Raw genomic sequence first — 25,866 nt, forward strand, 5'->3', positions numbered from 1 at the left:
CCTGAAGAAGAAATCAGTAACATAAAATGATTAAAATTCTATTTAATTAAGAACAACCCTTGTATAAATCAATAACAAAAAAAAAACATAAAATGATTAAAATTTTATTTAATTAAAAACAACCCCTTGTATAAATCAATAACAAAAAAAAATAAAATGAAATAAAAATAAAATACATAAAAATAAAATAAAATAAAGTTCGTATACGCACTCAATACCTTTATGACAGAGTCAAATGCTAGAATTAAAGAATACTAGACACTGCTCATTTACCTTTATAATACCTAGTGAAAAAAAAAGTTCATTGCATAAATACCTCACCAATATTCAGAAGTTAATATTATGAATAAAACACTCGTATTTTCGTATATTACTATATACGATTGTCTTGTTAAATAGTGTATTTTGTGTCGTGTCGATTCATTAAATTTTACACTATATAATACTTACCTAAAGACACTAAAAATTTCGTTTTGGTCCCTGAACTGAAGGCGGTGATATTAACGTTGGAAAACGACGTTTCTGAATCAGGTTTCGGGACGTTTTCTAGTTTAGAGCATACTACGTATAAAAACACAGAGAATACAAGCATAAAGGCATCTGGTAACAACATTCGCACTCCATCTTCGGCCCAGATGGAATCCAGTCGCACAAATCCCACATGTCGTAATATTTTTTCTAGGAGATCATCTGTTAAAGAAAGATGAAAAATGAATTAGTTGTAACAAACATTAACAATGACACTATCGTTAGACCGCTGTTTTTATAGTTATTCTCCAGTTTCTTTGATCAATCAACAAGAGTTCCAATATTAAATACAATATTACAACAATCTACGATTTATAGACACACACTACCTTAATACATACGTAATTAGACACCCACACGGCGACACGATTTCGTAAAAACACGGAACGAGTAGTATCAGTTAGGTGCTAATGTAAGCATGCAGAACAAGTAGCAGAATGATGCGCAAACGTTACTGTGAGGAGTTGACGGAGTTTATCCGAGGGTGCATACAAGTAATTGAACATAGATAGTGTGGTAGAAGTCAGTGATGCAACATTAGTGTTGTGTTATGTGCATTAATAAGCAACTATTAACAGAATTATACTTTAGTTTAAATGAGACGGAACGACATGAGTAGACGAAGATCTGGTCGACCGTGGTCAACGCCAGACCTGAACGTGTGGTCATCCGGAGTGGAAGAACCTAACTATCCGAATTTGCCAATGACATTGCAGACGAGGTTGTCAGAGAAGGACGAACCGTTCTACAGTATGTGCATAGTGCATGACTGTACCGACGCGTTCCCAAAACGAAGTTTCAGCTTATAAAATCAAAAATGACACAGACACACAACTGGACTACTGCCTTATGTAACAAGCCATAATACTTCTGAAACCATTGCATTCCCCGATGAAAGTCGATTTTACCAATTCTCGGACAGCAGTTTACACTGGATGTGGAAGCGATCGACAGACCACAATTTATCACAATTATGCCGTCTTATGGTGAAATGTTGTGGCGTAAGTGTCATAGTGTGGACAGGTGGTCGTAGTAACCTTATTTCTTTATGATGGGTACATCAATGCTTCGAAATAACCGAGGTATTGCAAAATGGATTACTGCCCTTCTCTGCAACAGGTGTATTGTCGCGGGACGGCACACAATTCATAGATGACGGGATACCGTGGCATACGGCAAGGACGACCACCCGTTGGAAGACGTACAATAGGATTTGATTTCTGAAGTAGTCCGGCCAATAATAGAAAATGAATTATATTAGAAATTTCTGTCATTTCCTACAATTAAAATTTCATAAACGGCTACAATGAAGTTAGCAAATTACTGGACTCCTTCTGCGCCAATGGTACTACCTGTCACATGACGTCATCGATGACTTATTAGAGATAATAAAAGTAGGATTGAACTCATAATATTTCTGAAACCATACTGCATTTTCCGATGAGAGTCGATTTTACCAATTCTCAGACAGCGAATCACAGTGCATGTGGAAACGATCGAAAGACCACAATTCATCACAGTTATACCATCCAAAGGGGGCTTTACATGCTTCCAAAGGGGACTCCACTTAGTACCAACTCCAGCATCTGTTCTGCTACGTAGTAATGACCATAGGTTCAATTTTCGGGTGTCTATTTACTTGTCAGGGTAGTATATATGACAACCAAAGGACTCGCATGATGGATATATTCAATATGGGCAAATGCAATACTCAACCAAATTTTTGTATCCAGCAGTCCTTTGCCTTTCTTCACTCCTCTTTCATTAACGAGCTTCTTAAGCATCGAAAACTCTCCATATTTAAAGCCTTACGTGTTATTTCCGTTCATAACTACCACTTAAATAACTTTGATTTCGATTTTCACACGCTAATTCTGGGATTTGTTTGCTGTAACCACTACAGATTTAAGATTATGTGATACGAAAAATAACAGTCGCCAATTACTTTCCAAATCTGAACTAGACTCACAGTGCAGTCCATTTATAGCAAACTTTTAAGGAATAAAACTGTATCCAAACGTGATTGTAACAGAAGTCAAATTACTTAATTGAAATATGTGTGTCTGTTTTGAGCCTTTGAATAATAATGAAATAATAATAAATATATTGAGGAGAATTTGAACTCTTTTTCATCATTCGATGGGGTTATCTCGTATCACTTGTTCGCATTATATTTTAGAATGGACCTGAAATACTTGTAAAAATATTAAAGTTTTAGGACTTACTTAATTGTACAAATATACACATATAAAATATGGAAGTAAGATTTAAAATAAAGTTTCGGTAGACGATTTACTTATCAAATGCTGAAAATTTCTAAATTCAACTTTGATGAAGAAACCTTTTTGAATCGCACGCCAGTCCATTTCTCGCTCACTTTAGAAATATACAGCGTGAGGCAGCTAAAAGTACCACCTGAAATAGCGAAGAAACTAGAAACAATAGCGATGTAAGATTTGCGAGAAACAATAATAGCAGTAGGGGCTCGTAAAATGGAGGTATGGGGTGGTTCGAAAAAGAGCGACAAATGAGGCATCTGGAACAAAGTTATATTTTGTTAAATGGAACGATATACATTAACATGCATAATATAAAAGAGCACACGCAGAGAAACACAACGCCGTTGGTCCAATATGTGTACTGCACACAGGAACGAAGATATGGCCATGTGAATAGGTGTAAACAAAATAACAAGTGGCCCACTTGACCGTCAGTACAGCGGCATGTAAGACGTCTCAGGTGCCTGACAGAACTGTCTTGACGCAGAGCGAGTTTTGATTGCAGAGCCACGAGATCATGTTAGTTCATAGCAGGCAGTGGTAGTGGTAAGAGCGAAGAGTATGGTGTTTACCAACATAGGAAAAGCGGACATGATCCTGATTTATGGGGAATGCCGAAAGAATGACTCAGAAGCCTACCGTGTGTATGCAGAGATATCCGGACAGACGACAGCCATCTCGACGTCTGTTCGGTAAATTATTTAGTAAATTAACAGAAACCGGAAGTGTAACACCACGACAATGTGTGTGGAACAAGCCAAATACAGGTGAGGCAGGTGCAACAAATGTTCTCACCGCTGTTGCTGTGAATCCGCACATTCTTCATCCCTTTCTTCATCTTGTCCGATTTGTTCTGACAGCTCATACATACATACCGTGGTACCAGGGGTGCCCACAAGGGGGGCTATGACGCAAACTGCGTCCTTGAAATATCTGGGGGGGGTAAAAATCTATATAAATATATTTGATGGGGGGGTAAAAATTAATCGAAAAGAAGATTTTTTTCATGGAAGAACACCTACGGATAGACAATTGGGGGGGGGTGTCATGGACATAAGGGGGGGTGGGCACCACTGCGTGGTACTAACGGTCAAGTGGGCCACTTGTTATTTTGTTTACACCTATTCACATGCCCATCTCTTCGTTTCTATGTGCAGTACACACATGGGACCAAAGGCATTGTGTTTCTCTGCGTATGCTCTTTTATATTATGCATGTTAATGTATATCGTTCCATTTAACAAAATATAACTTTGCTTCAGATGCCTCATTTGTCGCTCGTTTTCGAACCACCCCATACCTCCATTCTACGAGCCCCTGTTTCTCGCAAATCTTACATCGCTATTGTTTCTAGCTTCTTTGCTATTTCAGGTGGTACTTTTAGTTGCCTCACGCTGTATACTGTAATCTCAATATTGGACTATATACATGCTTATAACAATATTTTGAAATATATTTAATAAGTAAGTAGGTGAAGAACCACGTAGTTAGAAATAGTATTAGGTAAAACAAACAACAACAACAAAAAAAAAGACTCGAAAACGAAGTTCATCTACTACATAAAAATCTGTAAATCGACGCCAACATATACTTAAAGAATTATCTTCCTACTTCATATCCATTTACAAAAATAAGTGAGGATCCACGAAGTGGATTATGAACCTTCTCTTTTCCAAAATAACTGCAAACGGAATAATTCTTTGCTCGAAAGTCCATTCCCACTTTCCTTCCCAAAATTCATCTCAGGATTTGTCACTGAAATAACTAAAACTGCAAATGAATATCACAGAAAGAGAGAAAGACGGGGCACATCACGCTGCTCGCAGGCGCCAGTTAGACCATATTGCCATATACGATAATCCGAGGTACACACAAGGAAGAGAGTAGGGGTATAACAAAGCGTTCTAGAAACAAAACTGCATCATTTACACAAGAAAAACATATATTTAACCACAGTATTATGTAAGAGGTATATTGAAGGTCAGAACAACTGGGTGAATTTTAAAAACTGGTGGGTACTTCTTTCCAATGGGGATAATTTATTTAAGACAGCCTCAGTTTAAAAAAAAAAAAAAACTTTTTTATAAAGAAAAACAATTTTAACCACTGCTGTTTCTAGAGAAAGGGTATTGGAAATCATACAGAATACAACTGACTGACTGACTTGGCGGTTCAAAGATGTCATGACAGAGTAAGCCTGAAAGAGATATTGCCTTGATTTTAGGGGTGGGAGGGTAGCATGTTAGGAAAATTTAGGAGGCTTGCGAAAGGACCATAAAGAGGATGATTATCCCTGTGATAATGAAATAAAATACAAAAATAATTGATTTAAGAAAAAGTATGATGAACTATCGCCGGCAAAGATGGCACACCTTCATCTGGCTGAGATACGATTAATACATAGGCTTCACACCTCATTATTTCTCGCTTTCTAGATCAGAATCCGCTGTCTCTTAATTCACATACAAAATATAAAACAAAACAAAATATAAGTGACATTCCGAAATGTTACGTAGTTGAGCGATTAAACTATCAGTAACATTATCGGCATTACAATATTTTTTAACGACATATTCTCTGGTATTTACGAATTTTACCGCATTATAACCATCAATTATAGATTCTTGTTTAAATAAGGTCATCTTCTTCACAGGAGTTATGACAATAAAAATTAGATTCCAGGTTGACCTTGATATGTTATCTACATATTCAGGTCAAACTAGCTCTTGTATCTTACACGGAAGTTATAAATAAAATGCTAAAATACAAGTTACGTTAAGGGCCTCAATTAACACATTTTGCAATTAACAAACCAATACTTGATATTTTTATTGCTTTCTGAAAAAGAAAAGAAAAAACAAAAGGAAGAGTCTTACCTTTATCTATACCACCACAAACATTAAGAAAGACAATTTTTAGTTTCTTTTGGAATCGCCCAATGGTTGTCGTTTACCAGGGGGAGGGTGAACAAATGTGTTTTGCAATGTATTTTACAATGAACAATTATTATCAAATCTTTCTAGCCCCCATTGATGGTCTAGTGGCTAGCGCGTATCCCTTTCGTGCACACGGTTTCTGGTTCGATTCTCGGCGGGAAAGACTATAGTTCTGTACCTACTTTAAGCTATAGATCTCGTCCTATATAGCCTTACAAGTCAATCAATTTCAGTAATACGAAAAGACGAGTTTTGGGAAATTCGGAGGAATAAGACAGAAAAAGAAAAAAATTTCAAATTTCCAGAATTTTCAAAGTGAATTTGAAATTTTGCATGAATGTTACATTTAGTACGTGTTCGTTCTGCTGGAAAGAAACGTGAACTAAACTATAAGTTCCGCAAAATGTTCATTATCAGTGTTGAACCAAATCTCAAAGTAATTTTTAGAGGCAGAAGATATATCCAAATACGTAGGGGCCTTATTGCGAAAATTAATTTTTATAAAATACCTGTTTATTAATAGAACAAAACAACTTTCGGCCCAATTACAGTTTTGAACATACAATATATGGGGTTAAAATGAAATTCAATCGAAAGTCTTGGTTTATGTCTTTTAGATTAATGGTGATGGGTGAGAAATGCAAATAAATTACGTTAAAAGAAATGGTGTTTTACTGTGTTGTTCAACACAAAAATAAGATCACACATTACTAAAATCACATTAAAATTTTCAAATTAAACGTCTAACGATTATTAGTTTTAATAATTTCAACGTTCTATAAACAGTAGTATGTTTAAACTTAAATATCCATTTAGAAAAGTTTAATAAATTCAGTGTCGTGGTAAAGATTTACATATTCTAAGTGGTCATTTACAAATATGTAATAAGCTGAACGTTTTAGTAAACGTTTATATCTTTTAAACGTGAAAATAACATTTTGAAAAACATTTAGAATTAGAAGGATCTTTCGCATCAGATATGTGTTTCATAATTGAGGTACAGTGTTTTATAAATAGAGTTTAGTCAGGTTGTTATATAACTGTAACTCTAGAAAAAAGAAAAATCTGCAAAAATTGAATACGGACACTTTGTTGTTTCATTAGTATTTTATTTCCTTCCTTCTTATAAACTTATCTTCTGCTTTGCAGAAATGTTAAATACAAATTAGGAATATACAGGGTGGAGCAGAGGAAACGCATGTTTTTTAAACCGCTAGTACTAAGCAACAAGTAGAGGTTCGAGCGACCGTTGGCAAACAGCTCAGACAATGCAGTTTCAGTCGCTATGGAGCGTACAACAGGTCTGTTCATTAACATAACCATCCAGAAGAAAATGGGCTTCATTACTCATGGATACTGGGACATCTGCATCTTCCGTAAGGATGACGTCCATTCTGCCACAAAATTCTCTGGGCTGCACAATATATCCGTTTCACTTAGCTGCTGGACAATCATCATTTTGTACGGGTGAAATTTGAGATCATAACGTAAGATGCGATGAAGCGAATGACGTTATATACCCAGCGATACAGCCTGTCGCCTAGCGGAACGTTTCGGACTAGCCAGAAGTTCCCTTTTCACTCTGTCTACTTTTTCCGGAGTTCGAACTGAATGGGGAAGACCAGATGGTTTATTTTTCAACACAGATCCAGTACTTTTGAACGCTGCAACCCATCGGAGTATAGTGTTTCCATCTGGGATTGTACCTCGACGTTCGACATAAAACTTTCGACGAAAAAGACATTGAACTGTGACAACAGAAGAATTATTTCTAAAAAGCTGTTCGACCGTGAACACACGATGCTCTATGCTCCATAGTGACTGAAACTGCATTATCTGATCTATCTCCCAACGGTCGCTCAAAATCAATACCCCTACTCATCGCCGACTACTAGCGGTTTAAAAAACATGTGTTTCTTCTGCTTCATCCTGTTGGAGTAACACACAGAAAGGGAAGTCTCCTAACCCTGTTCTTTGACCTAATGGCCTCTCCAAACTCTGCTAGATAAAAGGGTTAGAACATGCTTCGAAACAGGACACTCACATTCACCCATACACTACAGGATATAAACAAAAGTACTTAAGACTTACTCTGTTCAATGAAATGACCATACGGTGGCAAGGAAAGAAGAACTATTTGGAAGGTTAATTGTGCAATTGCTATTAAGAAGCTCAGAATCATAACCGCTCTTAAATATCTCCCCGTATGTCCTGAAAAAGAAAAGAATAATTATTTATGTTATATTTACAAATTATTTGACAACATATAAAATTACAACTCATTTATACATTGTACGTGGATTGAAAAGGAAACCATGGGAACTCTTTCATTAAATGCAAACCCTTAATTGTAGTTCGTACACGTGTTTACATGCCTTTAATGTAATCCTTAGCTACATTTATCACTCATCGGACATCCATTTTATTTAGTTGATGTTTATGACAGCGCCCTATCGCATGCTGAATGGCGTCTTTGGTTGAAAAAATTATCTGTTTCCTGAATGGTTCCTTCAGTTGAAGGAAGAGATCAACGGCACAACTCCTCATATCTGGGGTGTATAGGGGATATTCAAATACTTCACTACTTCCCATAGTTATAGTAGTTCTTCCACAAGAGCAGAACTGTGATAACGGGCAATGCCATGCGCCACAATAGGTGGATATAATTGAACTGCCGCCGTTTTTTCCTTAAAGTAAGATTAAAATAATATTCTAAGTCTGGAGCCAGTGCAAGACATTCACTATCTGCCCTGGAGGAACTCTATGAGACCCTCCAAATAATACTCCTCTATCAGCATCACTTTCAGCTTCTCGGGGCCTTGGAGCAGCTTTTTTGGGCCAGGGGGCGATAAGTAGTGCCATTCATTGGACTGTCGCGCTCCTAGGTTTCGCTTATGTCGATGATTTGAGTATCTTCTACGTTGCGACACGCTAAATCGTCGCTTGCAAGAGTGTAGTGTGTGCACTTTTGAACCTTTGTAAGGTGACTACGTTCCTCGCATTCTTGCCACAGGCCTCCTCCACTTTTTATCAATGCACCTTACTTCAACTTCGAACATATATGCCTGTACGAGCGAAATACCTATCCACTATACATACTGAGAACAGCAATGCGCAAATAGTGTTGCCAGTACTATCTTTGCAGCCCTTTTATATTGGTAATTCAAATATTTAACAATATCTGAACTCTAAAAGGCAACAAATATTATCATTAACCTTTGATAACTGTATATGAAGCAAACCCTCGATAACTGTATATAAAGCAATAATACACAAAAGTATATTTAATGAGGAGGCAAAATATGTAAGCAAAATGGAACAAAGCTGAAGATTTACATACAGCACGATTATGTCTTATAGCACTCCCATAGCAACAAATTTTAACGAGGCATAATATGTAAAGTCCTAAGTAAAAGTCGTGTCTTTAGTCCAAAATTGTAGGTATTATACAGACATTTTAAACTAAGTTTGGCACAATTAGGTTGTATATTATTTTAAAGAAATAAAATGCTTTGACTTTTTCTGATTATCAAACCAAGACAGAAAATTTTCCACCCCATATTTTAGACCGCGTTGCCATTTTATATGAATCTTCTAGCTGTCATTAAAAAAAAAATAAAAAAACTTGCAACCCATTCTTGCTATTTACTGTTTACATATTACAACTTTCTGAAAGCAAGAAAGATATCTCCACTCATGCAGCACTGCACTCCACTGAACATATAGTGAACCTCCTCTTTAAAAACGTATATTTTGGCGCGCTTCTCCTCCCTGTTTAAAAGATTCCGTTGTTTCGGAAGCGGCGAAACTGTTTCTGTTTTTCTTTCTTTATGTCAGCGGGAGGACGATAGCAGGTAGCGAGCAAGACGACCCAGAAAGTTGCACATGGTTTGATTCCTTGCAAGATGGAAAAAAAAAATGTTATATATTCCTTTCAAGACTATGTTTACATGGAGAAATATTGTAGGTTTCAAGATTTTTTTATGACAGCTACAAGATTCATGTAAAGTGGCAACGCGGTCTTAGTGAAACTAATCTTTAGGCTTTGATAGACGCGACAAGTGTTTAAATACCACTACTGCTGAAGATATGTGGCAGTCATTAAAGAAAGGCTAACTTCAAATTCGAAGTATTTTTGATGGCCTCCCATCTCCTCATTAGCCATCCCAATCTCGCATATGTTTTAAACACAACACTTTTTTTCTAGTATCACAAAACACATAAAAATCATAGAGGTGGTAAGAGTATTTGACAAGACATTAAACAAAACATAGGAATATGTAATTAGAATATTCTGCTAAAGTACATAAACTGACAACCTCCCCCAGTATATCCCTAACTACCCATGTTTCAATACAACTGTTAGATTTTTAAAGTGTCAGAGAAAATACAACAGCACATATGAGTACAAAACAGTACATCCAAAACAATACATGACAAGCATTGCTTTGAGGTATAAATACTAACAACACTTCAGAGTTACCTCTGTCCGCTCATGTAGTGTAACACAATTGCTATATATTTCTAGGGAAAACAATATATACAGCATACGAATATAAATAAATAATAATACACACAGACAGGTACGTACGCAGAAATTTATTTCGGGAGGATCCAAAGCTTTTGTGCAGGTGCAAATGCAATATGTATGAGGATTCAGTATTCACCGTGTTTCCAACAGAATGACCTGATTTTGGACAGTAATAATTACGGAACATGGGGATTTAGGATTTAGATTTCTGGACTTTCGGCACCTAAGGCCATTTAGCCTTTCACGTTTTTGAGAGATGACGTCCCTCGGCGAGCACACAATCCAGGGAAAGAGAAAGAAGAAAGGATTGGGGAAGGAAGGAAGCGGCCTGGGACCTATAAGTTAGGTACCACCCCGGCATTTGCCTGGTGTGAATGAGGAAAACCCCATTCAGGGTGGCTGGCCTGAAAAAACGTTTTACACTTTTTCGACCTACCCCCACCAGGAATCGAACCCGGGACCGCTCGCACCGAAGGCGAGAGCGTTAGCGACTAGGCTACGCGGGGCCTTACGGAACATGGGATGTGTTGGGAAGGAAATGAGTATTGTTTGAATGGGTGTGGCCTAGAATTTCAGAAAATCGCCGTTAGATGTCAGTCAATGCATCTTTTCAGTTTACAATCAGTCAGAAGTAAGATGGCGTACGCTAAACAGAAGGCACTTTGTGTGCTGCAGTTTGCTGAGTCAATGATTTCGGTCCAGCGTGCTTGTCGTTGTCGTTTTGACATTGATCCGCCTGCACTCAAATCGTCGTTGGTATCACCAATCGTCGTTGGTATCCAGGATGCTTGTGCAAAGGTCGGCCTTCCATTTCCGATGAAATGGTGGAAACAATTCATGTCTAGATGTTGTTCGTGCTGCTGGTGGTGGATACACAGAGCATTTGTAATAGCATGGCTAAAACTAGAAGATTTTGTGAGTATTTTGCAATCTATCCGATTTCTCTAGTATGTTTTTATCACTAATTATGGACTTTTAAAAATCAGGACATTCTTTTTGAAACACCCTGTATTAAAATTTATAAAATCACTCCTAAAAGTAGACTAAATTTACAGAAAAGTCGGAATTTTGGGAGGTCTTGCGTACATCTTTGCATACATAAATATGACAAAAATAATCATGTGAGATATACAGATGGTGATCAGAAAAATGGAAACACCTGTAGTTGGCAACACGTCAGATGTATGGGTTGACAGTGGTGTCATGGCGCCCGCAGCGATGGACCGCTGGTGGTGGTGCGTAGGTCGGTCTCCATACTACGTCAGGCGCAGTGGAACAGCAGTGTCCAGTGGCTGCAACAGACGGAGGTAGTGTAAAATGGGAGACCTCTCAGATTTTCAAAGAGGGCAAATTGTTGGTGCGCGGTTATGTGGAGTGAGTGTGACGGCAGTGGCTAATGTGTTAGGTGTGTCGCGTGGGACAGTGTCGAAGGTGATGACGGCCTACACAAAACACGGGAAAACCACATCGGGGAAGTGGAACAGTGAGCGGAAGAAAATCATGAGTGACAGGTCACGCCGAGTATTAAAGCGCGTTGTCACGGAGAACCGTCATGCCACTGCGGAGCAAGTGACGGAGGAACTCAATCAGCACTTTCCCCACCCTGTTTCGACAATCACAGTCCGCCGCGAATTACATGACATGAACTTACGGGGTCGTGTTGCACGGGCCAAATCGCTCATCAGGGACCATAACGCTTTCGCACGCCGCAAATGGTGCCGCGACAATGCAACTTTTACCGTTGAGGACTGGAAACGTGTGATATGGTCGGATGAGCCATCCTTCACCCTATTCCCAATCACGGGCCGTGTTTATGTGTGGAGAACGCCCAAAGAAGCTTATGATCTGCAGTGTCTCCGCCCAACTGTGAAACATGGCGGCGGCTCGGTGATGCTGTAGGCCGCAATATCATGGTTTTCATTGGGTCCTGTGGTCCCACTTAGCGGACGAATCACTGCCAACGATTATGTCGCAATTTTAGGAGACTACTTGCATCGTATGGTACGGATGTTGTTCCCGGACAATGACGCCATCTTCCAGGATGATAATGCACCCATTCACACAGCTGGCGTTGTTGCAGCGTGGTTTGAGGAACATCGGAATGAAGTTCAACACCTCCCCTGGCCCGCCCAATCCCCAGATCTCAACATAATTGAACATCTGTGGTCCGTCTTGGAAACACGACTCCGGCGACGATTTCCACCTCCATCCTCTCTCATAGAACTGGCCGATGCCCTGCACGAGGAATGGTGTAAAATTCCACTTGCTACCATTCACAACCTCTATGCCTCCATCCCACGTCGCATCATGGTTGTTCTGAAGGCGAAAGGTGGCCCGACACCATATTAATCTGGTAAGTTGCAATTTCGTTCAGGTGTTTCCATTTTTCTGATCACCATCTGTAGATACTGATAAACTCCTTGTATCAACCCGTATGTTTTAATACAATTGCTATATTCTTCTAATATTCCAAAATATAAACAATACATACGATAATATATATGAACACGTGAAAGGAATGATTCATTTCTCTTATGAATTCTTTATTGTTCGTCAAAATTCTTTAATTTCTCTTGCTGATTTCAAGGACTTTTTTTTCTTTCTTTTGCTTCAACTCTTCGAGTGATACAGCAGCTCCTTTTTCTTTCCAACAATCTTTACCAGCTTCACTTGATACGTTCTTCCTCTGGAGAGCCCTTTCAAGTTGGCATTTGCATTTCTTGCCACATGAATTGTTTCGAGATAGACAATGACTGAATATCTCCGTAGGATGTGATGACATAATAATGCACTATTCTCTGTGAAACTAGACGCAATGTATAAATTATCCACAAAGTACTCCTTATTAAAAAAGAAACTACGTCTCACCGAGACGTTTCCACGTGCTAATATTAAAACATGATGTTAACGAACAATGAAAAGTTGATAGTTTAGCGCAGTGATACCCAACTTTTTCTGGTTAAAGATACATTTTACTGAACTTATTTTAGTTTCATTAATAATAATAATAATAATAATAATAATAATAATAATAATAATAATAATAATAATAATAATAATATACATTCTAATAGTGTAAGACAATACATTTCTATCAAATAGTGACTTTATGTAGTACTGAATATTGCTGTTGCCGCTGGAGGCACTAATTGTTACCGTTTATTTCAAAATCGATTTTAACTTATGGAATGCTTCATCATCACCTCAAGTCAGCAATCTCTCGGTTGATTTGACACACCTTCCCACCCTTCCCTATCCTGGACAAAACTTTTCATTTCTTTGTACTGTACCTTTTTCTTCCCCGCATCTTCCCCCGCCAAGTGAACTTTATGGTGGACAAACACCGTATGCGTGGGTTTTCTCGGGGTTCTCCCGTTTCCTCTCACTTTCTTCATTCCACCATTTCATTCATCACTCATCATCACCGTGTCCTTTAGCCTAACCGGCATAACCGTGGACCGTAAAACTCAAAGATTTCATTTCATTTTCTTCCCCGTATCTTGTATTAATTGGTTCATATATTTTAATTGCAGCCTTCTTTAGGTATTTTTCCTTCTGCAATTCCCTCCATAGCTACTAACGTGAGCTGACGATTAAACACTTCATGATTTTTAAAAACTTTCGCAGCATACCCTATGGGACTGCGTAACACATCAGTGTGTCGCAACACACTGGTTGAGAACATTAGTTTACCGTTCCTCTCAGCATCGAGGCTACATGAAACGTAGACCTAGAGATTAACTTGCGATTCAACTCACACGAGATTCCATCAGGAATCGAACCCGGTCACCTGCGCCGAAGGAACGTACACTAACCACATAGCTATGGCGGGGCTCTATAATACATCACCAAGGACAAACAACCATACATGATCCAAACTATTGCTAGTCATGTGAAAATTACTCATTCCTGTCGTAACTAATCCGTGGAAACAAACACCACTGTAAAGTCGTCTTGTTCCGTCAGTAATATGACCAGAGAAGTGATACTTTCTCATAAGCACTGCTAATGCCACGTTTATGATCCTGCCGAAGATTGAATTTAGAGAAAGACATGCTGCACCATAGATTTTGTATATCAACGGTGACTTAAAAGGAATTTTCTTGCACAGATACGTTAAAATACAAAGTTTCTAGGAAAACGTAGGATATCATTTCAGTTAACTTCTCTCACTTTAAAGCTGTTCCAGTTGTGAAAGAGACATCAACAGGTTCCGCTGAACTACCGTCTAGACAAATTTTCATACGGTACGGCGGTACGTCGAAGATCTCGGATTCAAGTCTCGGTCTAGTCATACACTTTTTCAATCTTTGCGTATTATTGAATTCGCACCTACAACGGATTTGGTGTGTAAAAATAAGTTTAAATCGGCTGTTTTTTCCTTACATTAATATAACGATATACAACCGTTAGTGGTGTTCTGAACATGGACACTGGATTGTCCAAGTACAACAGTTAAGTTATGGTACAACCCATGCATGGTCCGAATGGAAGAACACTGAAGCGCGTATGGCTGTTCTGCGAGCGGACTAGGTAGCGTAGTAGTTAACGTATGGGCATGTCACGCCGAAGATTGTCGGTTCGAGTCCCGGTCCAGTCACGCACTTTTTCAATCTTTGTGTATTATTAGGTAACTACTTTAGTTTTGTTAGTGTCTCAAAACCGAACTAAGAAGTTCATCTGTTCCTTTCGTGGGAATTTAATTAAGTTTTGTCTAAATAAACAACCAGTTTTTTGTTCTTCAAATGTTTATTGAGGATATTTTTTTTTATCTAAAAGTAACAGTATATACAACATTTTTTCCTCCTTTCTGATCTTTCCCACCACCACCAATATCATTATCATAAAACATATATGTATACAAAATAACTGTATTAACTGTTCCTCTTAAAAACTGGTCTGTTATAACTGAATACAAACATCACAAAATCTTCGCACGTCTAAGTTGGTCATTGCAAAAACCAGCGGCGTCATTTAGCGGGGGGAAGAAGGGGGCAATTATCCCCTCCCCCAAGAGTTTGAGAAATACATATACTTTAATCGATTGCCTACTAAAATACTAGTACAAGATGTGAAAATCGTATGTCGGTGGCTTTCTTGCCCCCCCTCAAGCAAAGTCTGAAATGACGCCCTTGGCAAAAACATTTATACACAAGTTGTATTTTTGTTATCAATTTGAGAAGATTTTTTTTTTTTTTTCTGTAGAAGTCTTCTGAAGAGCAGTATCTGTAGGTAAATTCAACACAATTCTCGGAGTTGAGTTCTTTCTGATTTCTAGACATGTTTAACCATACGTTCAGGCCGATAAATTTCTTTTCTGCTTCAGAGAACGAATGATTTTTTTTTTTTAATTTTAAACACATATTTTTAAATTTAACTAACTTATTTATTTTGTGAGAAAGTTGCCATTTTCCTCATATCACATAAAGGAAACTTTTGTTTATACAAAACGCAATTAAGATGAAAATTTATTGGCTGGTACTTCTCGGAGCCACTTTGACCACTCAACATAAAGTTTCTTCTATAATCATATCTTGTTCAATACAGCTCTCTTCGTCATAGTAACAACTACAACCTACAAAATTACGCACAATCACACTTTACACGCAATAAACCTACGGTGTACAAGGATGTCACCACAAAGAAGAAATAAAAAAAGGAGGTATTGTGTGATGAACATAGCCGAATTTCCGGAAAATAAACTGTGTTGATTAATGTATAAAATAAATTAACTGGTGAAATTCTCGTGTTAAAACAAGAAGAAAGATCTTAAGCTTTCACAACGAGAGTTTAACATTTTTTTTTAAATTTTTTTTAAAGGTAGCTTAAAAACCAGTATAATCTACAGAATTCCTATCTAACTATACATGGTTTAAAATCCTCTGCAACCTGCAAGAAGCGTTTTCTATATAGGAAATCTGAGTTTTGAAATGTATCTTGAATAGGGTGGGCCGAAAAAAAATCTTTTGAATTTCGATTGGCCGGGTTACGGAAAAGTTGCCTCGTGTTAGCAGTAGTCTACAAGGAAAATTTGGATTTTTTTGGTCAACCCCTTCCTTTGCCTCACGGAAATTGAATATTTTTATAGCTGCGGCTATGCAACCCGCGCGACTCTACGAAGAAAATTGTACTACATAGCCATATCTTTGGTTCTTTTTTACACTGAAGCATTCTGAGGCTGAAAATAAAACTCAAGTGAGATTCGAAATTGTTCCTATGTGATTAAAAATTGTAATCAATTAGCTGAAAAACTGTATTTTTATGTTCCAATTCATGTTCTTCATATATAGAGTGAAAAATATATTGTCAACCTTACATTGCAGCTTTATTTTAAGTGTATCGTGAACAATTTCTTTTAGACCCGTTTATATTATAAAGAAAATTTCAATCAAGAAATCTGGTACCAGGTAATTTTGAAATCGACTTTGCAATGATAGAAAATATATATTTACCTCGGAGGTGTAGCCACGGAGGACCATCGGGGCCATCCCCCCCCCAAATGAACTTTCTGACCCCTCCAAATGACGACCAGCTTTTAGAACATCATCGTAAGATTACCTCGCTTCAGTCATTTAAAAATAACAAAGTTTACATATAATTAATAATTCACGGTAAAATAGTATGGAAAAATACGATTTTACCATATCGATCGAAAAATACTATGGTATCTCTTCCTTATAACGATCGGAAAATAGCATGGTATGTTTTTTTTGACAGCAGATTACACAATTTACTGCGATTTATATTTGACAGTTTGAAGACAAACAAGGTACTATAAATACTACCATAAAACAATGTTACTATACTAATTTGTAAGTACATTATATCTTTTATATGTTGTAACTAATGTTTTAAGAAACATATTTTTTATCAGATGGAAAATTTGTTGAAAAACAACGTTTTTATTCAGTTATTCAGTTTGGATTTCATTCGCTTTTTTTCTATTTGGTGTAAAGCAGAAAGTGAGATATAGCTGTTAATAAATTAATTAATGTTTTTTTAGTCACGAATAATAAATAAATATTTTTGTCAGGAAATCTTAAAGAAATTAAGTGGAATTTCCAAGAAAATCAATCTTATGTATATAGGTTCTGTGTACAAGGGCTTAAACTGAAATAGTTATGCACAAACATAACGTTTGATCCGGGGCAGTAGTTTTTGGTTAAGCATAGTAAAAACTACCTGGAATATAATTTATGGAGAAAAACAAAATAAATACATACATACATAAATAAATAATCATCTAAAACCGGAAGGAAACCAAAATTTTCCGGTTTTTTCACACCTCAAAAACACTAGCTGCAACACAAAGTTTTGGCTTTGTACATTGTAGCTGGCCCCATCTCAAAAACGATGGTACCCTCCTTCTGCTGCTGGCTACACCCCTGATTTACCCACAACATTTTACACGACACTAATAATACGTAAAGCATTGTTTTATAAGAAGTCGGAAACATTGTATAATTTTATACACAGTCCAGTAACAATCAGCAATACCTTTTGGAAATTTTGCCGAGCCGTTTCAGAAGGTTTGTGTCCATCAGATCTTCTGAGAAAAAGCCTGGACCAATTATCATGTCACGATGGTTGACGAAATGTTCTCGCATCATTCCATTACATATTAGCGCCAAAAATCCCGAAGAAGCCCTTCGTTGGCTTGCACAGCATTTCAGCAAAGTATACAGGTGTATGTACGAATTTGGTTTGAAATAAAGCGAAATTATTCTCTCACCAACGGGACGCGACACTTGTGGCTACTTGCTCGATCTGCATCCTTTCTTCCAGAGGAATTAAGAAGAATCGTGTACACTGTGATTAGTTTCAACGCTTACTTTGCTCATCCGGAAAACTTACTGTTGGCAATAATCACCGACAGGAGCCAGGACATCTAAGTTTTAAGATGAAGAAGAATTAAAAAAGTGTCTTCAGGAAAAGAGTATGAGTCTACGTGAATTCGATGTTCCAAAAGTAAACTTAGACGCAAGTAAATCTCATGAGATGATCGATTGGTTCTCAACGGACGTCACCGAGCCTCCATTAACAAGAGAACTTTCTTCGAGCCAGATAGAATAAAACATTAGAACGGCAGCTACAGCTTCTAGAGAAATTCGATGTTTTCCGTGCTATACACAAGCAGTAGAGAGGATGACAAAAGTAGTTATAGAAGCGTCAGCAGCAGTGTGTGGAGCGGATCGAAGAGAGAGCTTTATCAGGGCAAAATTAGAGTCTCGAAGAAAAAAAAAAAATTGACTCTAAGCAGCGCTATCAAATATAAATAAGAAAGAAAAAAAAACGAAGCTGGCCAATCGAAATGGCTGGGAAGAGCGACGTCAAGCCTATGGTGCTATGGGCAGTAATTCAGTAGATAATGAGCTATGGAAGGAGAAGATTGTGTTGCAGTTCACTCGTCCGCTATGACAAGTGAACGCTCTAATAGAAAACCCGCCAAATATGAATGCATGTGATAGACTATCAATTAAAAAGTCTACTGTGAAACATTACAACTCAAACAAGCCATCTAGAACAATAGTCGGGGTATGCTGACTTCCGGTATTGTGTTGGTTTACAGTAATGCTCGCCTGCTGGACGTACCAAAAAATGTTTGAATCAGTTCCACTGGGATATTTTTGATCATTTTCCCTATAGCTCATATTTGGCACCAAGCGTCTACTACCTCTTCAGGCACATGAAACAGTGGTTTGCGTCGCACCGCTTCGACAACTACAATGCGCTTCACAATGCTGTTAGCGGGTGGCTTCATTCCCAGGGAGGGGATTTTTTGCCGAAGATAGTTCAAACTTCGTAAAACGTTATGACAAGTGACTTAATTTGAATGGGGAATATGTTAAAAAGTAATGTAGTGTTGTACTTTTCTAATGTGTATAATAAAAGTTCAGTATCTGCGAGTGTATGCCATCGATAACCAAAGGCTTTTTTTTTTTTCATTACCGACTTTGTACAATTCTTTTCGCAGGTGGTAGAGAAATTTTTCGTATTTGAAAATAATTGCCAACTTGAAATCAAAGATTATTCCCTAGTATTTTTCTTAAAAGAAAAAAATATGGTCTATAGTTTATGCTGACAAAAAAGATTCAATTAAACTTATTTAGCAGAAAGAGACTGAAAAACTAGGAAAGACGATAGTTCCAAGACCAAAGGTTCTCATTTATTTGGCCAACACGAATTCTCTGACTTTTCCAGGTCACGATTTACAAAGTTCCATGTCTATACAGATGTGAAAAAGCAATGATATTTTCATCAGGGGGTTTCTCATCTACAATGGATGTACACTCATGTCCAAAATGATTGTCGCATATCCATAACTGTCTTCTTGTAAGAATATAATTTGATAATGATTTTGTTGGTTCTTTAAATACTGATACTATGTGTATAATCGGGAAATGTATATTTGTGGTAAATTTCATATGAAAAGTATTATAAATACGAAAATTAGAATGAGTAAAACAAAATGTATCTAAAAGGGCAAGAAAGTTTCATTTTCGTTTTATTGTTCTTATTTACTTCTCTTTTGACATGAAATTTGCCACATACATGTCTTTACCGATTATACACATACTAACATTGTAAGAAATATCGGGCGAATTCGTTATCAAATTATATTCCTACAACAACATATTTATAGACATGCGACAATCATTTTGGACATGAGTGTACATGTACTGTATATAGTATGTATGCAGGTAGACAGATTTTGCAGAATAAACAAATTTATTTTGTAAAATATCGCCTACCGAATAGTCGGGTAAGAAAAAGAGAATTGAGTTCTGAGAAGTAAAAATTCATACTTAAAATTCCCTGACTTTTAGAGAGTTTTTACGAGTAAGCTGAATTCCGACTTTATTAGGATTTCCAGATCGGTGCGAGTCATGAAGACCTGTTTTCGTTGTAGCAAAATCTTCACTAAATTTTCAGTATTTTGCAATATAAATTTAATCTAACATTAAAATTTCCTGAATATATAGAAAATTCCCTGATATTTCCTTGATTTTTCCAGAAACTTACGAATTTCCTGACTTTTCAAGGTTTCCCAGGTTAGTAAAACCCTGAGATATTACGACAAGAAATATTTAGGGTGCTCTCTTACTATCAATATGCTAAAAAAGACATAAGATACAAGAGAATGTTCTTAAGGTTAATACATGATTACCTCCTTGAGGCTAGAAAAGCAGCAAGTAAAGGAAAGTATTGAGAAAATCCAAAAACAAGAGTTTTACCATATGATCAGATAAGCCTGAAATCAAACCTATGTTGTTGTTTTTTTCTGTAAAAATAAGTACATCGAGTTGCTAAGGCCGTTTCAGGAGGCAAGTGAAATTTTAGGAAGATAATTACATAAACATATGAATAAGATAACAAGGATGAAGTTTTCGGCGGTATGAACCCTCGTCAAGCCAAGGGAACTTCGAAAATTCTGACCGTTTATTTATTTCCCTTTCTTCCTCTTTCTTGGCTGGCTTTGATATCTTTCTTGTTAAAATCTTTACCTGATATCCGCTCATGTTCTTTACTGTCAATTCTAGCGGATTTAGAATATCTTATTCTCTATCGATTATTCTTTTTCGACAATTCTAATAATTTACTTGCAGAATTACACATATAAATCAGTTTTACGTCTCGCGGTTATACCGGAAAGACTAAAAGAGGCACACACATAGTTGGTATGCCATTTTATTCAATATGATTTAATCAAGTTTCTTCCAAAAATTCTATAACATGTTCTACAATTCAACAATATACTAATTCTACAACCTTGGCATTCGCCTCGTAAGGAAACCCTTGTTAAAATTCGAACCTGGAGCTTCCCAATTGCTAGGTGGGAGGACTAAGTTTCCTTCCATATGCAACAATATACTGGATTATTCTGAAATGTAAAATTACTATTGGGCCATTCCATCGTCACGGGCAGGACATTTACACTACATTTTTGATGCTTTAAAGTTGTATATTTCTAAAAGTACAACATAAATTCTGCTAATTGTATGATATATGAGCAGTACAGACTTAGGAGTATATGTAGCTGATGTTTTCAGTATTTTTTTCTGTTTAGAGTAGAAAATATTAATTCCTAAATGTTTGTCACGGGTGGGGACAAAAAAGAGAAGTGACTTTCGACACACCAAGTGAATGTTACAAAACTCTGTGAATTCTTAGCTCAAAATGTTTTTATTTAAACGGAAATGTATAAATGATGAAATTTTTAAACAAACTTCACATAATAGAAATTTGCCAAATATTTATTTAATGAATAAACTAAACTTTACTGTGTCACGGGCAGGACACATGGTTGTCACGGGCAGGACACCGTGTGAATCAACATACATCATCTCAATAAGAATGATTTCAAAAATGAAATAAAATGGGAAATAAGTTAATTTCTGCTGCTCTGTTATAGCATTTTACATAAATAATTATATTTACTTTAGTTGAGGCTCGCTTTTACTACATAAAAATAATAATATGCCGTACACTTATTTCTCACCACCTACACTGTAGGAAATGGTTTTATTTGTCCATTTACACCCACCTTGTAGGGAAATTCGTACAAAACACTGTCTAACAGTACATAAAATAGGTGCTGGTATCCAGTGCCCGTGCCGTGGAAAATCAGCTCCCGGGGCGAGAGTATACGACGCGTCGCGACGGCGCCCCCGTAAATATGAGTGAGATCGACAGACCAGCCGCAAAGCGTCACCATGGTTGGCGCGATGCGTAAGAAAATTTTCAAAAATAAACTCTGCTTTTCCTTGATTTTGAGCCCTTTTTAATACTGTTTTCCTTCCATTTTATATATATATATATATATATATATATATATATATATAATTTTTTCCTCCTGAATTTTGCGCCCCCTTACTTTGACGCCCGGGGCCGTAATCACGCTCGCCCCCTCACCCCCGGGCACAGCACTGCTGGTATCAAAGGTATTATTTGATTGAAATGCACGTAAGACACATCTTCAACAGTCTTGAAAATTTTACTGCAATCGCTTACGGTCTCCATACGAATTTCCTTGACTTCTTCGTCCTCTTCTACTGGGCTTTGTGCGATAGTTGCATGTCTATGTTTTCTTTTTTTGTCCACTAGAGAAAAATTCCATCAACAAAAATGTTTATTGTGTTATATCTTCAACAGCTGGTCTAACACAAGCCTTGTACGTCCCTCAGGATACCTTCATGGCTTTTGGAGTCACCATTTTCAGAATCTGAATAAAAGTCTGTTAGATTTAAAGATTTTATACGGATGAAGCTCTAATTTAAAAGTTCGACGAACTACCAAATTTTCAGTGTCAAATTGCAGGAATAACTGTTTTGATTGGGGACATTCAATTGACAAGAGCATTTTCCCGTCTTTTATTCAAAACGTCGTTTTCTTTTTCTTTTTTTAATTTCTGCTGATGATAGTAGTAAAACAGATATATTTTGAAACGAAGAGTTTAAAGCTGCTACGAAATTAGCAGCACAGTCTACAATTACTTTGTTTTGTTTCACAAAGTTCCATACTGGCCGTTTTGTACGTACTTCAATCCCATCTACTGCTCCCTTGAAACGAACAGAAAGGTGACACTAATGATAATATTTATATGACATTTATTTTAAGTTAAAACATCATACTGACAGTAATACATAATCCTCTATTTAAGTAAATAATGTTCATGCTTAGAAAACTTTATTTTAGTACACATGGAATAATTTTCTATCGTGAATAACCAATGTACACAAACTATCCCACCAGTGGCATGCCCACTGTCACGGGCAGGACAAGTTTTCAAATTGAAATAAATCGAAATATATTGTTAGCATTAGTCCAAAATTTGGTAAATGTGAAGTACGCGTGAAAATTGTTACTTCTACTAAGTACGAACCACATTTACAAATTTAGTAATTCAGTACAATAACTTTTGGTAGTTTTCTGTCAAGGGCAGGACACTCAAGTTGACGTTTATATCGTTAATGATATTATAAACAATTTTTATCCTGTAAACACTTTTTCAACTGCAGCTTGTAGCAAAAAGAAGCATCTTGAATAGCTCGAAATTACTTCAGCCAAACATGCACAATATACCGTAAAATATTGCCGATAACAGGAATAAAAATTTTCCTCCCAGCTGACATATTACAAATTCACAACTCACACTTAAAATTGTACGTGAATTCTAAGTATAAATAAGTTTTTCTTTGTGAAAAAGTAAATTTCGTTCTATTTACTTCATGTATACGTAAAAATTCATTGATTTTAACAGTTTTCGAAAATTTGGGTTCAGGCTCACTTTCGCGTGGAATGGCCCTATTATATATTAATGACAGGAGGAAACAACCGATTTTTTTAAAAAAAGACCAGATCTTCTGTAGGTTCGAATTCAATATTACACAAATAGTGAAAAAGTGAATGATTGGACCGAGATTCGAACCCAGGATGTTCAGTATACCGTGCCGATGCGTCGCAATGGCATGATATGTCGAAGATCCCAGCTTCAGTCCTGGTCCAGTTATTCACTATTTCACTCTTTTTGTGTAATATGAAATTACTAGTTTGGCAAGGTCATATGAGTCTGCGGTGGGAAACACTGTATCAGTGGTTTCTTCGAGGTTCTCCCTTTTCCTCCCACATTCTCATTCCGTATATTCATTTCATAATAATTTCTCCTTCATTAATCATCCGCTTCTTTTAGTCTGCATGGCATAAAACTAAAAGATTTCATTCTAATATTTTACAAAGCTTTGAATTATGTGTAAACTGAAGTATTAAATAGGCTCATATGACAATGATCACATTTAGGATTATAGCAGAGAAACTTACCCTGCATTGTTTGATGTGTAGGTGCTGGTATCGCTGGTAAGCACAGTAGCAGCAGCAAATAAATGAGTGATAAGCCATTTTGACGGAAAACAATACCTGTAAAGAGAAAAAAGAAAAAAATAATGAACTTTCCGTTAATGCTATACATGAAAAATATACGTAAATAAGCAGTACAGCTAATTACTGTAATCTTACCAAGTTTGATATCTTAACTGTAATTTCAGTAGTTTGGTATTACTGTGACCGTCATCGAAGAAAATTTAAAAATAAAAATCTACAAAAGCAAAAATCTGCTATATTACATGGATGGAAGTCATCCCTACATGTTTCTTAAACTAGTAGTTGAGGAAATGATTTTGTACAAAAATAAATTAACAAACTATGACTGGAGGAAGTTTTCGCATAACTTCATAATAAGAATCTGTTATCGAACATCATACGGACAACACAAATAAGATGTATTAATGGGAAACAGGGACTCCCGCAAGATTTCAAGATGGAGGGAAGACTCATACACAAGTGCAGTCGCGAGTACACACACACACATATATATCCTTCTTTTCGATTTTCAGCTCGAACTTAGCTCAATTCCCAAACAGCCATTTTTCACAACCTCCAGTTTTCCTGTAGCCCGTGTAAACAAACACTCGGACGAGTTTCGATTGTTTCTAGCAGACAGATAGGAATATAGTCCAAGATTCGGATGAATTTGATGTGAAGAGGCCAATCGCTTGCAATGTATTACGAACGCCCCCCCCCCCGGATAATGTGTAGAGACTCCAATAGACAACTTCAAAACACCTTCTGTGTGATAAATATATATTGAAGTCACCAACAATAACAACAATACGAAAGAAAGTGGAAGCAAAAGAGACTATATTTAAATATATCACCCCGTCATTGGTCTGATGGAACTGAGATAAAATCCTGATAAAGGATGACCGGATAAAATCACGATCATCACGCTCAGAACCTTCTAATTGCGAAGCAAAATAATAATAATAATAATAATAATAATAATAATAATAATAATAATAATAATAATAATAATAATAATAATAATAATAATAATAATAATAATAATAACTAATACTCTAAGTCTGCTTGATCATTATTTAGACAGTCATCATAGTATTCTGAAATTACTGAGAAGTTGATTGCAGAGAACTCCATGCACTATGGTCCCGTTAATCTTTTAGTTTGGGTGTAAAAGTTCATGTAATATATTAATTGTAATCATTTCTTCTTTCCACACAATCCCCCAGTTTTCTTTTTCTTTTTTTAATTCGTTTTTAACTTAATATTAATCATCATCTTCCAGTTTCTGTTTCAATCCAATTTTCGCTAACACCTTTTCACTGGCTATCGTTTTGCCTATGTAATTTATTCCACTCTTCTCAACATTCACATTCGAACGCTTACAGTAATTTCTTGGATTCTTTCGTACGCATTTTAACTCTGATCTAAAAATGAGTTACGTAAACGAAATAGATTACACCATCATCTCCAATGTATTATTTTCTTCTGGCTCACCCTGTATGTCGTTGCTTATATCAATGCCCTTGATTTCTCATAAAACCTTCACACATTTTAAGTATACTAGCAGAACGAATAACATTCGCACTGGATGTCAGCAATTCTAAACACTGGACGTAAAAGTGGTTTGTTTTACTTGGCATATAAAATGGATTCCTGGAATGCTGAAAAAATCAACCGAACTATTAATAATGTACGGATGAAAAAAAGAGATAACGATCCATATTTCTTACAATGTA

The 25,866-nt window shown here is 36.6% G+C and overlaps 1 protein-coding gene across 1 annotated transcript in view; it reads right to left on the bottom strand.

Annotated features, from left to right (window-relative positions):
- The window catches only part of LOC145671415 (piezo-type mechanosensitive ion channel component-like), a gene marked incomplete in the record, with an annotated part of 344,967 nt that overhangs the window by 169,397 nt on the left and 149,704 nt on the right, over positions 1 to 25,866 (bottom strand). The window contains 3 exon segments of the mRNA XM_081740588.1: positions 451 to 690; positions 7,834 to 7,953; positions 24,092 to 24,187. Of these exon segments, the coding sequence (XP_081596714.1) occupies positions 451 to 690; positions 7,834 to 7,953; positions 24,092 to 24,187 (456 nt within the window).

The sequence above is a fragment of the Thermobia domestica genome, chromosome 2 (genome assembly GCF_964235325.1).
Source record: "Thermobia domestica chromosome 2, izTheDome1.hap1.1, whole genome shotgun sequence".
Taxonomy (NCBI): domain Eukaryota; kingdom Metazoa; phylum Arthropoda; class Insecta; order Zygentoma; family Lepismatidae; genus Thermobia; species Thermobia domestica.